This window comes from Hesperophylax consimilis, chromosome 2, assembly GCF_061612785.1.
Source record: "Hesperophylax consimilis isolate HC1 chromosome 2, BYU_Hcon_1.0, whole genome shotgun sequence".
Taxonomy (NCBI): domain Eukaryota; kingdom Metazoa; phylum Arthropoda; class Insecta; order Trichoptera; family Limnephilidae; genus Hesperophylax; species Hesperophylax consimilis.
The window spans coordinates 17,010,017-17,027,418 of NC_142837.1; the positions used below are offsets into that span (position 1 = coordinate 17,010,017).

General features: G+C 35.5%; 1 protein-coding gene across 2 annotated transcripts; it reads left to right on the top strand.

Moving 5' to 3' along the window:
- The first annotated feature begins 4,227 nt into the window (after nucleotides 1-4,227).
- On the top strand, nucleotides 4,228-15,651 carry Tm2 (tropomyosin 2). 2 transcript variants are annotated; one of them, XM_089641539.1, is made up of 7 exons: nucleotides 4,228-4,378; nucleotides 8,105-8,267; nucleotides 8,395-8,654; nucleotides 11,114-11,231; nucleotides 11,869-11,970; nucleotides 12,289-12,466; nucleotides 15,204-15,651. In XM_089641539.1, the coding sequence occupies exons 2-7, from the start codon at nucleotides 8,154-8,156 to the stop codon at nucleotides 15,284-15,286; spliced, it is 855 nt and encodes a 284-aa protein (XP_089497665.1). In that variant the 5' UTR covers nucleotides 4,228-4,378; nucleotides 8,105-8,153; the 3' UTR covers nucleotides 15,287-15,651. The 2 variants fall into 2 exon arrangements, with proteins under 2 accessions (XP_089497665.1, XP_089497662.1); XM_089641536.1 differs by having other exon boundaries at nucleotides 4,301-4,450.
- Nucleotides 15,652-17,402: the final 1,751 nt, after the last annotated feature.

The window sequence follows — 17,402 nt, forward strand, 5'->3', positions numbered from 1 at the left end:
GACGAAGTGATTTATTTTTTCGAACAGCAAACATAACCGAAAGCTGAAGTCAGTGGTGTATCCATTGTATACCACTAAGGAAAAGCTTTTATTGAAAGAATGAAAATAACAGGAAGCAAATAATGTGAACATGGGTCATTTTTGTCTAAATTGGGAATATGGAGTCTATTGTGCCGTTTTTTTGTGTATCCGATTTGCTAATAAAAGAAAAGCTTACTAGGTATGCAATCTTCAGTCTATTCAAAGATCTAAGTAATTTCAATGTCTTTAATCTGCATTTGTTAAGACTACATAAACATCAAGTTGGCTAGCGCTCAACACGCCACTTCGTCCACCGCGACCGGCCAGATAGACATCAGATAGATAGATAGTGCTATACTTATTATAATATTATAGAATACGAAATATATATGATTGCCTAATTTTACAAGCTAATTTAGATAAATTTTTTAAATGGTGCGAACAAAATATGTTATTTTTGAACATTGAGAAATGTCAAGTAATACGATTTTCCAGAACTCATTCTCATATCTTACATGAATATAATTTAAATAATGTTAAATTAACACCAGTATCACAAATTCGTGACTTGGGAGTTATATTCGAATCAAACTTAACATTCACAGCGCATATAGATGATATAACTAATAAGGCTTTAAAGATTCTTGGCTTCCTTTGTAGAACCCTAACTGATTTTAAGTCATTGGATTGCATGAAAACACTCTACATTTCACTAGTTAGAAGCCAAGTGGAATATAATTCACCTATTTGGTCTCCTTTCTATAAAGTACACTCTAACAAATTAGAACGGGTTCAACACAAATTTCTTAGGTACTTAAATTTCAAGCTTAAAATTCCAATAGAAAACATTAATTATGTAAATTTGATGAATGGACTTAATTTAATTACGCTGTCTGACAGAAGAACCATTTCAGACCTAATTTTATTATACAGAGTCATGAACAACCTTATTGACAGCCCTGCCATCGTTGCTGCTATTAAACTCTATGTACCGACAAGAAATACTAGACAAAATACAACATTCTTTTGCGACACATATAAAACCAACTATCAGTCAAACTCACTTACCAATAGGATGCATGATTTGGGCAACAAGTTTGGTGGTATTATAGATATATTCCATGATTCCCTTTATAATCTTAAATTCAAATTAAACCAACACTTTGTGGAATCATACAAATTATTGTAATAGATTTAACGATTAGATATGTTATTGTAATGTTTTATATTATATTTTGTTCTTTGTTATTGTTAAATATTATGTTGTTTAAAATGTTTCTTTACGCCATATTCTTCAAAAACTACTTGTATATTTTTTTAAAATTCTTCACTTTTATAACTCTTAGTATAAATTCTAACTCGATAACTTATGTAAAACTTATTTATAATCTATGTAAAAGCCCCTATGGGCGTATAACAACAACAATAAACAATAAACAATATCAAACACAACAATCACCTAAATTAGACAGCGCTAACTTCTTCACATCGGAAACAAGATCATTGGAGTGTTATATTCTATTGCGGAAATCGAAAAGAATTGTTCCCTAGGCAGCTAGAATGAGCATCTTTTTTTTACATTAACCCCCGGATGCTGTGTAGAGGGTCTTTTTTAATGAAAGGAAGGGGAGGGAGTTCTGGGAAGGTAAAAGATTCCTAGGAGGGTTGGGTAGGAAGTAGGAATCTAGGGATCAGAGTGTTCAGCAGTGACAGAAATATGAATATATCCTTCTGATGTGATCCGAATGCGATGGGTTGAGAGACCAGTTGGAGAAGTCAAAGGGTCTCCCCAAACCAGCCTCTCTCGATCTGGCACACCAGGTAGCTGATGGGCAAGCGCATCCTGACTCCTGACACACCTCACCCAATGAACCCGGGCACCACCTATGGCAGAGGTGTTGATTATCCAATAATTGGTTCCCGGGGCGGCGGTACCCAAACCCTCAACCCAAATTATTAAATCTCAAGGTTATTAATTGTACAAGGGTGGTTTATTACTTTATTAGTTAAACACAAGTTGAGATAACCTGCAAATTAATGATATCTACAGGTTTTCCAATAAGAGGTGTTATTTTGATATTCAATCGTAAGAGATCAATGGTTTCGTTACTTGTGTGGCACGTAGCGCCGTCTTTTTGAAAGTAAACGTTGTCCATATCAATACCATCCAATTCCGGCCATTAAAAATCATAAATCATCTCTCGATAGCGCAATCCATTCACCGTAACTGTTGCTCCAGCCTCATTTTCAAAAAAGTAAGGTTCAATGACTCCGCCGGACCGTAAACCGCACTAAACAGTCACACGTTGAGGATAGAGAGGCTTTTCAACAATAACTCTTGGGTTTTCCGAGCCCCAGATGCGACAATTTTGCTTGTTGACGAAGCCACCGAGGTGGAAATGGGCCTCATCACTCAAGATGATTTGCGTTTGATTCACTCAAGTGAATTTTAATAATTTCAATGCGTTGTTGAAGCGTGTATTGTTCCATTTTTATTAATGACGTAGTTTCTACTTGTCAAATGTTAAAAAATGACAGCTCCAAAAGTAACGTCTACCGAAATAGCGGGCTATTCAAAATAACACCTCTTATTGGAAAACCCGTTACTACAAAACATTAGAGCCTAATTTACTAAGCCTTAGAATGCCATCGTCGTGTTAAAATAAAATAATTAAAATCAGAAAAAATAAATCGGTAAGTTAAATCAATCGTCATTAATTCTAAGACGTGAACCTAAAGCACATGACAGAAGTAGGTACGGGTGACATGACAGAAGAGAAAACATAAATATTACATTTTCAACGTTTGTAGTTGATACTTACTTTTATAGAATCATTTTACCTGATTCTAAATAATAATAAAACTCGATTGAGGAACCAAAGATCTTACCCGATCCATAGCGGAGGTTTACTTAACTGTAATAGAAGTAAGTACTGAAGCTTGCTCAAATTCATATTTTAATTAGGCATCCTTCTTATATACTTAAAGTGACTGGACTCCTCCGACAGATGCATATATAATGTAACTAAATATTATCAGATATTTAGTTACAACTTTCAAGAATAATTCATGATGAAACATCCAAGGTATATGTGTTTCTTTTGGATTTACGAGTACATCTGGATCCTATCAGTCAATTGAATTAGATTACTTATCTAATGAACCATCGTTTGTGTCGAAAGTCAATATGTCCCCCAATTAGCTGTAGCGCCGGTGTAAGTTAGCCGGTTTACCAGATCCAAATGAATTAGAGACGGAATTAGATATGAAACGTTAATACGTGTCTCGTTAGATACGAATGTTTGAGAAAAGAAACGCGCATCTCTCTCCCTCTATCGGTGGGATAATCTTAACTATTTATTTCCTTTGGCAAAAATCCCGCGCTTTTTCTATGTCTTGGTGCTGTTATTTGTGTGTGTGTGGGAGAGGTTTGATGGTGTGGGAGTTTATTTCTTGGCTCCAGGGGTAGTCAATCCTTCAAACATTAAATATATATTTGAATATATTTTTTTTATTCTCTCTCAGTTTATTTTTTTAAACGATAAACTAATGCTTACAAGACAAGGTTTTTATGTATAGCACAAAGGATAAAAAAAATTATAAGCATAGATTTAGATTATTTAGCACTCGCATAACCCTTAATTAACGAGAGAAATAATTGACACAACTATGTTTTAGTAAAAAGTAAACTGACTCTAAGCGCTTTTGAATTAAGCTAACAGAGATTTTAAAATCTTTCTGTCTAGGACCAATATATCAACTAGATTAGGATCTTAACTACAAAGGAGTTTTTTGATTGTGTTATGTATTATTATCATTCGAACGGAGAGCTTTGGCTTCATGAAAAATTGAGAGCTTTTCGTGTCTGAAATTTCTAGGTCGTTGAAAATATTTTCATATTGCATTTTGTTCACATATTTTAATTGCTTAGAAAATTCATGGGATAGATAATAACAACTACTGGTAAATAAATATCAATATATACTTATAACCACCACTTATATTTGTATACCTACCAACGGAAACAAGAAAAAGGTTCTTGAAATTCAATTATATTAAAGTTACTAATTCATTAATACTATTTTATTCTTCTTACTCGATGATAATAATTCAAGCATAATTAGACAATTGTTCGGATATCTATGATTTAATTTTTTTCGATCTTTCTTTATATTTGTAATTTTATCTGGAATCGAATCCAAAGTGGTATTATTTGGATAAATTCGTGAATAATCCGCTCCGCCTTGGAGCGCCGCGACGCCCGTCCCGAAATAAGGGTTCTCGCTTCGGGGCGCGCGTCGACTGGCCGACAGGCTCCCAGCACTCAGTGCCCGTCAGACCAGCGAGCTCGCACCAGGTAAGGACTTGCCCGTCACCCAGTCAGCCGAGGCAGAGGACTTGCTGACTCCCGACTCTGCAGACTGTGATTGTGCGTCAAAAGATCTCTTTAATCGTTCTAGCCAAGTGTTTCTCAGTGACAAGCCTCGGTAAGTCCGGAATCAGTATCGGAACTAAATCTCCCACAGTTATAATCGTAGTGCGATCAACTTTTGACACCGTGAAAAGTGCTATTTTGATGATCTCCGCTGGACTCTTGTGCGACTATTTAAGGAATCTGACGTTTCAATGTGTTAGGTGTAGAAAGCTATGACTATCGTATGACTTTAGATTGCTTTACATTTCTTAAGTCGCTGTTGAAAGTTTTCAAGTTTTAGACTTACCGCCAAAAAATACACAACTTATTATAATTTATTGTAAAATGAATGTTTTCAGTTAAATCAGAAAGTTCTGTCGTATTGTCTGTGAATGTTTATCTCGCGAAATTTCCCCACTGTAAGGCTGAGTAAACTTGAAAAGCGAAGTTAATTGAGACATCATTATGAAGGTTCTGCCTTCACGTAGAATTTAATTGAGCTTAAAATTAACTTCTTCGGAAAAACAGGGAAAGTTAAGAGGTACAGACAAGTTAATTTAATGAATTGTTCCTTTCGGGTGGGTTAACCCAAAATGATTCAAGTACATTTGAAAATGATGTCAGTATATTTTATATACTCGTACATGTACGTGACATCGTTTAGCTGGCAATTAGATAATGTTATTGACATATCCAGCAAATTTAAAATTGTAAGCGAAATATTTTTTTGTGAAGAAGGAACTTTGTGATCTATTTTAAAAATTAATAGCGTTAAGGTTAATTTATCTATTTTTTAAATGTACCTACATCAAAAACCATGTTTCTCTTTGGCAATAGCTTTACTAGGGGCTTTGCTGTTGGTATCAGTAATTATACGTATGTAGTTATTTTGGCTAATGCAAAGTTGACGTGATTTCCTCAAGTTTCCCCCGGTTTTCCCGTATGCGATAGAGTGTGCCGGCGCGCCGCTAGATGGCGGTAGTGTAACGGTATCGAGTGACGGCGGCCATACTAGGCCCGTTCTATTTCCGTCAGCGGCCGACGCTCTGAACATATTTCTCATCTCGCCTCCACGCGCATCCTATTTCCGACCATTTCACATGTATATAACACATTCCCAGAGTAAACTGACGGATTTTTGCACGCCACGGAGAACTCCCGCCCACGGCCGGAGCGGGCGGCAAGGGAACGCGTTTTGAATTTCCAACTGACCGTGGTATTTTATTTTCGGCGATGTTCGCCCAAAGCTGAAACGTCAATCCGCTCCACTTCTGTACGAAGTAAAAATACTTTGTTTACACGCAGTGGGCGAGATAATCAATCGAAAGGCGAATATATTGGAACATGTGTTCATCTATCAGAGTAAATGACTGGGGAATTACATTATCACAACAAACACACAATTGTGATAATAATTGTAATTATAATAATTTCCACTCACTTTTGGACACCAGTCAATTTAATTTATAAAAGAATTTTCTCATTTGAGCTTTCATTTGTAAATTTGAATCATATTATCTGTTTACAACACAGCCTTTGTGTTTATACATATTTAACCCAAAGGTCTTCTTTGTTGAGATTACCACGAATAGTTTTGATTAAACTTCACAACTAAAACAACTTCATCCATTATTTCTTGATTCAATTACAAACATATTATGAATATTTTGGTTTACGTCGAGAGTTAATAGCAAAAATTGTTTATAAATGCATTATTACAGTCGAGTTGAAAAAAACTACGAGATAGTTTTTATCAATGTATTGTTTGTATTCCTCCCCAAGTTTGCAGAAAAATTAAACTTTGGGTTTGTTAACATATTATTTATGTATCATGTACTATATTATTATTTATAAAAACGTATGCGGAAATCATTTGTTAAAGACAAAGTTTTCAAGTTCATTATCTTGTAACTTGTAATAAACAATTGTTGCCGCCGTGCAGTACTACCGTAATAATATACTCACAGGTGAATATCGAGAATAATCACAGATTTGCAGGCATTTGTAATCTTGTTGCCGCCGTGCAGTACTACCGTAATAATATACTCACAGGTGAATATCGAGAATAATCACAGATTTGCAGGCATTTGTAATCTTGTTGCCGCCGTGCAGTACTACCGTAATAATATACTCACAGGTGAATATCGAGAATAATCACAGATTTGCAGGCATTTGTAATCTTGTTGCCGCCGTGCAGTACTACCGTAATAATATACTCACAGGTGAATATCGAGAATAATCACAGATTTGCAGGCATTTGTAATCTCGTTGCCGCCGTGCAGTACTAATGAATGTTCTCAGGGTACAATTTAAAACAAGGAATTATAGAATTATGTTTTTGTGTGTAACGCCCTTGAAATGATTCCGAGTCTTCATTGAAACGATCACAAATAAATCGCTACTAAAAATTACGAAAACGATTTTGTTTACAAGATTTACACGATTCTTACATCATTTTCTATTGCTATTATAAAACTATAAAACATGAAAAAGACTCGTATAGTGATTCTAATAACATAATTATGATAAATGCTTCTTTACGTTATTACGATTTTCGTGGAAGTCGTTTCAATGTCCTCCTTACATTTTGACAGTAAAACTTTAAACTAAATACATAGTTACTGTTCACCTCTTAGAGAACGAAGAATCGTGCCCATGCACGGTGCACGGTGCACGGTACAAAGCACTGCAATTGCGGTGTTGTCCTCAAACATTCATTTTACCTTCGGATATTACCTCTACTGGGTTAGAAGACAAAATAAAAATGTCACTTTATCAAGTTCATCGTCTACGTTTTGGCTTTAACAAATTTTTTAATGTAATTTTTAAAGTCTCACGAAAATGAGCCTTGTTATGATGCAACGGCGATTAATAATACGTCTGAATAAATGAATAAAATGTCTAGAACTCAGCGCTCATCTCCCGGGCACCCAATCATGCCTTTGGGTTGGTTTAGCTAACAGGAAGTTGGGCGAGTGGACTAAGCTTATTCTTCACAGTTCACTGCATTGTTAAGCTGCAGTTTGGCGCAGAGATAGTTGTCACCTGCGTAGAGAAGTGGATGGTAGAAGCGATCGCGTATTCCTTGGTTCCGAGCCAACACTCTGACTATGACTGTATGTGCGTTTCTCTTACTTTCTGCCACGTGTATTTATACCATTATTATAGTCCACGCTGTGTAAAATAATTATGTCATCATGTTTTTGCCGAGATAATAATATAATTTAACATGTAGCTTCTATTCTGTTGATTTAGATAGATTGGTTATGTACAGCTGGCGTATTGTAATAACATTATTTGGACACATATTTTAAGAGCACAATAAATCGATTCCAATTGTTTTCTCTTTTGTAAATATTATAATACTGAAGCAAACTGGAACCTCGTCAAAAGTACCAAGCAGAAAGATTACAAAAGTGTTAGGATAAGGTTTTGAGAGTTTTCTTGGAGATCAGTGAAACAAGTCTGTAGATTAGGTAGGAACTTTCCGAGGCTTTCACGAATCTGAAATATTATGAAACACAAGTTGAAATAAATTAGTTTGACAATACACCCATGGACTCTTTTGAAAACAGAGTCTAATAAATTACTACATGAAAGCAGTATTATTAATACACGTAAATTCACATCTTCTACATGATTCTGTTATTTACTGATCGTTTATTCCAGAGTCATTTTCCTTTCCCTCGAGCCGTAGCAGACACTCCCAGCCGCCAAAATGGACGCGATCAAGAAGAAGATGCAAGCGATGAAGCTGGAGAAGGACAATGCCATGGATAAGGCAGATACCTGCGAAGGACAGGCTAAGGATGCCAACCTTAGGGCCGATAAGGTGATTATACCTATTCATTATATAAAATATCTTAAGCTCTTAGTGCAAGAGTTGACTGTCTATTCATTTGATTCAGTTTTATTATAGCTTCTTTTAAAACAAATGCTGATAATGGTGTTGTTCCCAGATCAACGAGGAGGTACGCGATCTGCAGAAGAAACTGCAGCAGGTCGAGCAGGACTTCATCGACAACAAGAACAACCTGGAGAAGGCCAACAAGGACCTCGAGGATAAGGAGAAGACCCTCACAGCCACAGAGTCCGAGGTGGCCACCTTGAACAGGAAGGTACAGCAGATCGAGGAGGATCTGGAGAAGTCCGAGGAGAGGCTGGGATCTGCCAGCAGCAAGCTGCTCGAAGCCTCCGCTGCCGCCGACGAGAACAACCGGTGAGACTCCAGCTAATTCTTCAATCACTCATTCAAATATCTTGATTAAATTCTCATTTAACCTATACTATGACTCAACCAGTTTCTTTATAGACTCGATAAACATCTTCCGTCACTCATTCATCTACTTTAATGACTCGAGAAACTTCTTCCGTCACTCATTCACCTTCTTTGACGATGCTTTCAACTTTTTCAATAAACTTTCTTTCACCGGAGGATAGAAGCAACATTTGTTCACTTTGCTTAAAAAAAACAATATCAGTTTTCTAGTCCAATCTAACCACTCACATTCACGCATCAATCAACAAAATCCCTTTTTTATTTATTTACATTGCCCGTGGGACAACGAGGTTTCTTTCTTTATATTCACTTTCATTACAAATTTATGATGTCCATTTTTATTATTTTATTTGGAATTCAAACTTTCAACCTCAATAACCCAGTTTCATTACATAACTTATCGTAAACAGCAAGTTATATCCGGATTAGATTTAAAAAATTCTAACAGAAAAACTTTCACAAGGAATAATATTTCCTCCGAGGTTTCAACACTTTGTTAATATATCTTTTTTTCTTTTTGGTCAAAACTTGAAAAATCAAACTCATGGAACAAATTATAAATGTGGCAATTTGGATTATTTTTGCCAGTTACATGGATATTTCAAAGTTTACAATGGAAACTATTTTCCGAGCAAATAATAGCTGTGATGGCCTACAGTTACAGCCAAAACATTATAAAAAATTCACGATTTTATAGCTCATGGATTTTTAGCTTTGTAGTTTTAAAAATATGTGTTTTACCATCAATCAGAATCACAGGGTGCATAAAGAAGGTCCGAATACCTGATGTCTTCTTCTTAGGAACTCTTTAATTATCCTTGGTTCGCCCTCCATCTTGAATATGTTTGTATCGTTTAGTCTCCTTTTTATGCTGTCAATGCTGTTCGTCAAATTGAATCCGTTCAAGATCGATTCTAAAGAGGGATTGCCAGGAGATTAGGATTTAAAAGAGACAATTACTCGAATGATGAAATTGAACTAACTGCACACCTTTCTCTTTTAGAAGACCGTAGCAACAAATTAGATCTCGTTTGTTTCTTAAAAATATGAATTGTATTATTGATTCACCTACTTTACTACAACTAATCCTTTTCAATATCCCCTCCCGTAAGCTCAGAAATAATGAACTGCTTTTCCTCAACAACATCACTCAACTAATCTATATAAATAATAATAATACGTAAATGTTCGTTTGTGCAAAATCTTAAATGTCCGAAATTTTGACACAACTTTGAATTCGAATATGCGTGTGTTTTTATATACCTATTTTACATAGACGTCGCCTGTGATAGGTAAAACCATGTTTTTTTGGAAAAACAGCGCCATCTGTTGGACATAAAAGCAAAACGCGCTATTGTTTCTCTATCTGCACAGACAGACGGAGCCACAGCAACGCGTGACTGGGTACAGCTAGTTATGAATAATATTCACCATTGTTCAGAATGTACTGGTCAACTCAAGGCAAGATCTTGAAGTTTTTGGGTTAAATATTTGGTCTGTCATTAATAATAATTTGAATTCTAGGATGTAGGGAGGTTAGTGCAATCCCACACGTCCCATATATATATATTCATTGATTGTACAATAGATATGTGAATATAACGATTTTTTTTAGAAATACAAGTCTGAAAAATCATATAAATAAACAATACCTAATTATAAAACATTTTTTTTTGACACAATTTTTTTTTAAATAAACATCATTTACGTGAATACAATGAACGAGATACAAGAAAATCCTAAAATAGATGTTAAAACAATTGCAATTTAGAACATCTATGTAGAACGTGGTCTTGAGTGAACTTTATTAATTCTTGAGTGAGAAATATTATTAATTCTAGCGAGGTCTTGACTTGACTTGTCACTTCTATTTTGTTATGTTTATCTGGGTCTTTTGTCTTTGCTCTCTTATACCATTCTTTAAATATAATTTGCGTTTTTCTTCTAATGTTAATTGGTTTATGAATTGGAGGTAAGTCAATTACTATATAAATAAATGATTGGTACACTTATTCTACATCTATTATATTATTCAAAACAAATGACATACCATCTTCCTTAAGACACATCGTTCCGCAAGTGTTCTATCTCGGAAGAAGCTTTTGAACGGAATTCATACGTAAATACTTATAATATTTTAATTACTTGTGAAATTCTGAAAATATCCTGCAAATATGTTGAAATGGATACCCTTTTTTAACATATTATTGTTCACACTCGAAGAGTTGTACGAAAACGCTGTGAGAACTTCGTAGCTGTAGTTTAGTTTGTAAGGTTTATCTTATTCTTGGGTTTTAAGAAACCTAAGAGAAGACATTAGAGTTTTTGTCGTTGTTTTTGTAAATAATAAATGATGTAATGATATGAATAACTAATGACCTATTTTTGTTTGGTTGCAGTATGTGCAAAGTATTGGAAAACAGATCACAGCAGGATGAAGAGCGCATGGAGCAACTTACCAACCAGCTCAAGGAAGCCAGGCTCCTGGCTGAAGATGCTGACGGCAAGTCTGATGAGGTAAATATACACTATTTTATTGCATCATTTTACGATTCAATCAATTTTGAAATTAAAGAAAGCCATAATTTCATCATAAGTAACTTGTTGCACAACATTTTTCAAAGCTGAAATCAGCTTGAATTTTATTTTTCGATCACATAAGGCATATTATTTGGTCTTGGTGCCAAATTAAGTAACTCGCATTTTACGTACGTCCTTTATCCCGAGGGAATATTTAGCGCGTATAAAGTGTTGTGTGTACATTAATTATATAATAAAATGGCTTTTACTGCACCATGGGTTGGTTTTAGCATTATATTAGCTTTGTATTTTTCACCAAATGTAGGAAAAAAAACTGTTTTTACCGTTCATAAGTGTATAAGGCCATAGGCCAACTTACTGGGTTATCTGCTATCTCTCGTGTTTCCTTTGTTCAATTAACCGTAACGCAGTCACTTTAATTAAGTTCTCCAGGGTTGTTATCCAGTATACAGCCTTCATGCCATCAAGACGGGATATTGGTATGATATACCAAAGCATATTTCCGACAACTATTGGTATTTTCCACTCCCAACTGCGTTTGTATCTCCTGAGGTGACAATGTCTCTGTGAGTTGCTTGAAATGTCCTAATGTGTGTCGTATTGCTTGTGCCAGGTATCACGCAAGCTAGCCTTCGTTGAGGACGAGCTTGAGGGTGCTGAGGACCGAGTCAAGTCTGGAGACTCCAAGGTCATGGAGCTGGAGGAGGAGCTGAAGGTAATATACACTTTATTTGTTTTTACCAGCTGATGATAAGAGATGTATCTGTTCATGTAGGAACTAAGTAAGCAAGACACAGATTTTATTACAACTACTAGTATGTGTCAAAAGTAAGAACTTTAAAAATAATTCTATTATTCGCCTCTTTGCTCAAATATCTCCACTACTTAAAATATTTGATTCTGTGAAAAAAGTAGATAATTTTACATAATAAATACTTGTATATCTTATGATTCATTTGAGAAGATCTGCAAGTCGGAAAGTCTTGGAAATTGTATGAAAATGATGATGTCATTAATATTTGTTGTAAACCAGGTCGTAGGAAACTCCCTAAAATCTCTGGAAGTATCAGAGGAGAAGGCCAACCAGCGTGTGGAGGAATTCAAGAGGCAGCTGAAGACCCTCACCGTGAAGCACAAGGAGGCCGAAGCTCGCGCCGAGTTCGCCGAGAAGACCGTCAAGAAGCTACAGAAGGAAGTCGACAGGCTGGAAGGTGAGGATTCTGATAACCACACCGCGTGGCTTGCGGGGCCGGGGTTCCAACAACCACACCGCGTGGTTTGCGGGACTAGGGATTTCCACAACCACACCGCGTGGTTTGCGAGAGTGGGCATGGATTACATTGGTGTTGCAACTTTATATAAGGGATTACTTTGCCTAATGCTATGGTTGAGACAACCTGTTTTTGAAATTGGGTATAGCAAGGCCGTGAAGTCATGCTGACAATGGACTTTAATTTTCCGATTGAATAAAATAATAATTTATATATCTCAGGGGCGTGCGATCCTCGTAGAGACTTAAAAGATGTGAATGCTTAATATATTCAAAGAGATTAAAAGATATATTAATTTTCTTTAAATATAAATCTACCGAGCGTTTGCAAACATATAGCTTTATATAAATCTCAGATGTTGGAAAAATAGTATAAACCAGTCAGAAGATGGCTTTAACGAACTGAAACCGGTTACGGTCAGTAAAATTAAAGTGGAAAAAAGTTTCATATTTGTTTTATTATAATATATTATAATAGAATTCCACCATGAATTGTCAGTTTCAAAAATAGAAATATTAATTATATTAGTAGAAACATTATTTAAATTCCAGGAACTCAATTCCGATAAAACGGGACTGATTCTGTCATAGCTTTACGCTAGGAACTCGATTCCGATAAAACGGGATTGATTCTATGTCTCATAGAGGATTTGTCTTATCACTGTGTTATTAGAATAATTATGCATGCCATTTTACTAAAGCTTATAAAAGTTTATTTTCAAATTATTTTAACAAAATATCTATTCTATTTGGCTTATGAGTGGTTCCACCACAGAATAATTTTTGAAAAAAATCTGTACTTTCTAACACTGGTATCGATATATATTTTTTTATTTAATGAAAGCAAACAAAAAAATTTCTCTTTTAACATTAATAATTGTTTATTTAAGTCTTTTGGTGAGCTTTTTGCCTATAATAAACTTAATTGCTGGTGGTTTGATTAAGCGATTCAAGTATTTTAATATCCCTGGAGAGCGTAGGTAGAAAAGTAATGATATAATGAAGTAGTGGCGAAGTATCTAAAATATGTTCTGATGCGTATTCCAGACACCCTGTTCGGAGAAAAGGAGAAATACAAAGCGATATGCGACGATCTGGACGGCACATTCGCCGAACTCACCGGATACTAACACTCCCTCTGTTTCAGCACCCAATCAGCCCCCACACGCCCAAAAGATCCACGCCACACTACATTATATACTGCCATCGCACTCGTCTCTGTCACGTACATGTCACGTTATTGCAATATCGTGGAGGCCTTCAATCCAAGTGTAAACACTATACAAAATCTCCAATCTCCACTCCTTGTGCAAAACACAAAACGGAATCTTCATTCCTTGTGCAACTACGATAAGGAATCTTTAATCCTTGCACAATAGAAACTTGGAATCAACAATCCTTGTGCAACCGCAGTAAGGAATCTTTAATCCTTGCACAATAGAAACTTGGAATCAACAATCCTTGTGCAACCATGTTACGGAATCTCCAATCCTTCTATAATCACCATTGCGCCTTTGCTTTATCGCCTAAGGTCTTCCGAAATGTACCTTTATAACGTAACAACTAACAAATCTTCCTTTACTCTCTCGAATGTTGTGTTAACCATTGTCCTTTAATGTTTCTACGTGTTTATTATTATTTAACTCATTCTTTCTTCTTTTGTACTGTTTTTATACTCACTCTCTTCTCTGTCTTGTGACTAATAAAATCTTCACGACACCTGTCGCTTATATCGCTAAACTGCAGAGGACTGAATAAACCAAAGGTATATTTAAAGCTTTTTAAAATATACTTCGAAATTAAATAGATGCACGTAAAAACGATAGCTATAAAAAACCTGATAATATGTTTTAAACTGTTACAGCATAAAGGATGTGGAAGCATTGTAATTTATAAATATTACTTTAAAAAGTTTAATTTTATACATTAAAAGGAAAATCTTAATTATTAAGATTAAAAGCATACTTGCATGGAGTTAATGCCACTTAAATGGCTTTCACAGCACATAAATATTACTTCAGTCCGGCCTGCACGAAATCTGCAATGAAAACTTGCCAGAGGCTCCGTCATAATATTGTTATATAAGGATAATAGCTATTAGACTGGCGACACACTTGGCGAAATACGTTTTGTCTAAAAATAACTTTTCAATTACCGACTGACCTGAAATGCCTATTGGGCTGCGCAAATGAAATATTACAAAATAATGTTTGGGGGTTGATGTGTTTTTCAAAGCAAATTTTCTTAAAATACTCGTAGCATTTGTAAAAGGTGTGTGTTAATAATTATTTTTGGAAAAAAGGTTTGGACCAAGGAGTTATGGTATCAAAGGCATTGATGATTGTATAGCTCTATGATCGAAGGCCGCTAGAACATTGTATAGCTCTATGATCGAAGGCCGCTAGAACATTGTACAGCTCTATGATCGAAGGCCGCTAGAACATTGTATAGCTCTATGATCGAAGGCCGCTAGAACATTTTATAGCTCTATGATAAGAAGGCCTCATCATCTTATTTTATCAGACTTGCGTCTTTCCCACACCCTTTTCAACGATATTTGAGGAATCTCCTCGGTGCAAATTGGTATAAAACGTATTCCACGTTAGGTGTGCCACTGTCACATGTATGTTGTATACCATATGTTGCGAATGTGTAGTAATTTATTGGACGTGTTTCAGACGAGCTGGGCATCAACAAGGACCGATACAAGAGCTTGGCCGACGAGATGGACTCCACATTCGCCGAATTGGCTGGATATTAATTTCATCCGACATCTTTTCCACCGCCAATTTACAATCAGACACACACCCACACACACACACACCACACAACACACACATTATTGTTTATATTTTTACACTTGACAGACACAACAGCGTCGAATAATTCCTTCAGGCTTTTCAGGCAAGTTGTTCAGCGGCCTAGAGTCATTCTGAATCAAATAAGCTAGAGAGAATCTTTCGGTATTACTTTTTAAATATCGCGGTGAGACTTTTTAGTTTTTATATTATTTATAATTTATTTATGATGTTGATGTACACTTACAGATAATTCTTTAACGTTTATGTGTAAATTATGTTACAACTTTTTAAAAGGTAAAATAAAGTATTTATTATCATAAACAATTATTAGAGTTTTCTTAATAAATTCCTTCCATTTGTGGTTACTGTCATTTTAGGTGATGTTAAAATACAGTGCCCTCTACACCAAACATTTACAGGGAAGATGAAAGCTTTTGAAATCTGATTAAGCCTCGTTCCTCATGACTTACGCTACTGGTACATCGGGATTTAGTCTACTAAATGTTGCCCGATAACCAATTAACCAATACGGGCAACGCACCGTATTGGTTAATTGAAATAAAAGATTAAAATATTAGCTGATTAGCTAATTAGATAATCTAAAACAATAGTTAAATATGCCAGTAACCAGCATCAAAATAAACTGTAATATAGATTGAATAGTACGTAAATACCCACCGTTTTCTATTTGAATTTACTACAACACAAGTGGCGTCTAGTGAATCTGTATTCTGGTTGGATTTGCAAATGATTTATTTAAGATTATATTAAAACGAATGTTCGGAATAAAAGGGAAAAATCCTAGAATGTTTGCAGTACTACTTCTTCATTGCTGATGTAGAATCAAGGTTATTGGCGCCTTGCACATAATATGACTGTGAATGGTCTGAAATGGAATCATTGAGAAAATCTCGTCTTTCGTCTGAAAGGGTTGGACCTTGTGTCAGAACCGATAGTTTATGATGTTGGCCCAATTAATAATCCAAGTTTTCAACCTCAAGCGCCGAACGCGACATTGTCAAAAGCTAAATTTAAAATAAATAAATGAAGCTAAATGTAATTTTTTTCTCTACCTTTCTTCAGTTTTGGCGATTTTAACCACGAACGACTAGTTGTCGGTCGGATTTTGAGGTCGAAAACTTGGATTATTTATTCGGCAAATCTCAATCAAAACTACCAGATGTGACGCAAGGTCTGATGTAAACAACGTGTTAAGGGACGTACTTGACTTATTTTAAGCAGTGATTCCTGGCATTATTTGGAGTAAAAATTAAAATGAATTGTGGAATTCGGTTACATTTTTTAAAATTAAAAACATTAAAAAATCAGTAGGTATTTGACAGTTAGGATCGGGGTGAGGGGTTGTTCGGTTACTAGACTGAGTAACCAGTGACGACACGTGGAAGAATTATTGAAAAAAAAAACGTTAAAAAGGTCACCGGATTCCAAAATTCATTTATATTTTTACCTCAAATAATGTCAGGGAGCACTGGTTAAAGTATGTCAAGTACGTCCTTTAACACCCTGTATAGTTACTAGTCTATAAAGTAGCATTTGTGGAAAAATCATCACATTCTTACGGGCGCAAATGCAAGGCTTGGGTTCAAACTTTGAAAGTCGTTTTCTCAGGCTCTATGGCGCCGAATGGGCTGAAATGTTATTTTACTGCTAAGAATTGTGGTCTGCTTTCAGAAGAACATCACACTTTTAGTTTCTTATTTATACTTCTATCCTTTTAAGTAATCAATGTTGCTAACGCAATGATGGATGACACAGCTAGCAGCCCGAGTGAGAACCGCTGGACCAACTCAGAATATGTATAAAGCAGCCGACAATAGCGTAGACAAATTGCAAATATATTGATGAGGGAGGCACAACACGAGTAATTATTATTTATTTTATTTTAGGGACATTAACAGTTACAATATTGTTAGTTTATAAAGGGTGGTCCATCGGGTACGCAGGGTTTAAATTTCCCTAATGTCTAATGTAATGTGTCCAAGTTCTAAGCCAACAAACCACACACAAGTCCTAAACTCAAAACAGAGATCCAATGCGGTATTTCTGAAATTGAGC

What these genes read in the sequence shown, in the direction of transcription:
- Tm2 (XM_089641539.1), top strand. Translation starts at nt 8,154, where the DNA reads ATGGACGCGATCAAGAAGAAGATGCAAGCGATGAAGCTGGAGAAGGAC. An exon ending in AGCTGGAGGAGGAGCTGAAG is followed by an intron (nt 11,971 to 12,288) that starts GTAATATACACT and finishes GTTGTAAACCAG; the next exon opens with GTCGTAGGAAACTCCCTAAA. An exon ending in GGAAGTCGACAGGCTGGAAG is followed by an intron (nt 12,467 to 15,203) that starts GTGAGGATTCTG and finishes GACGTGTTTCAG; the next exon opens with ACGAGCTGGGCATCAACAAG.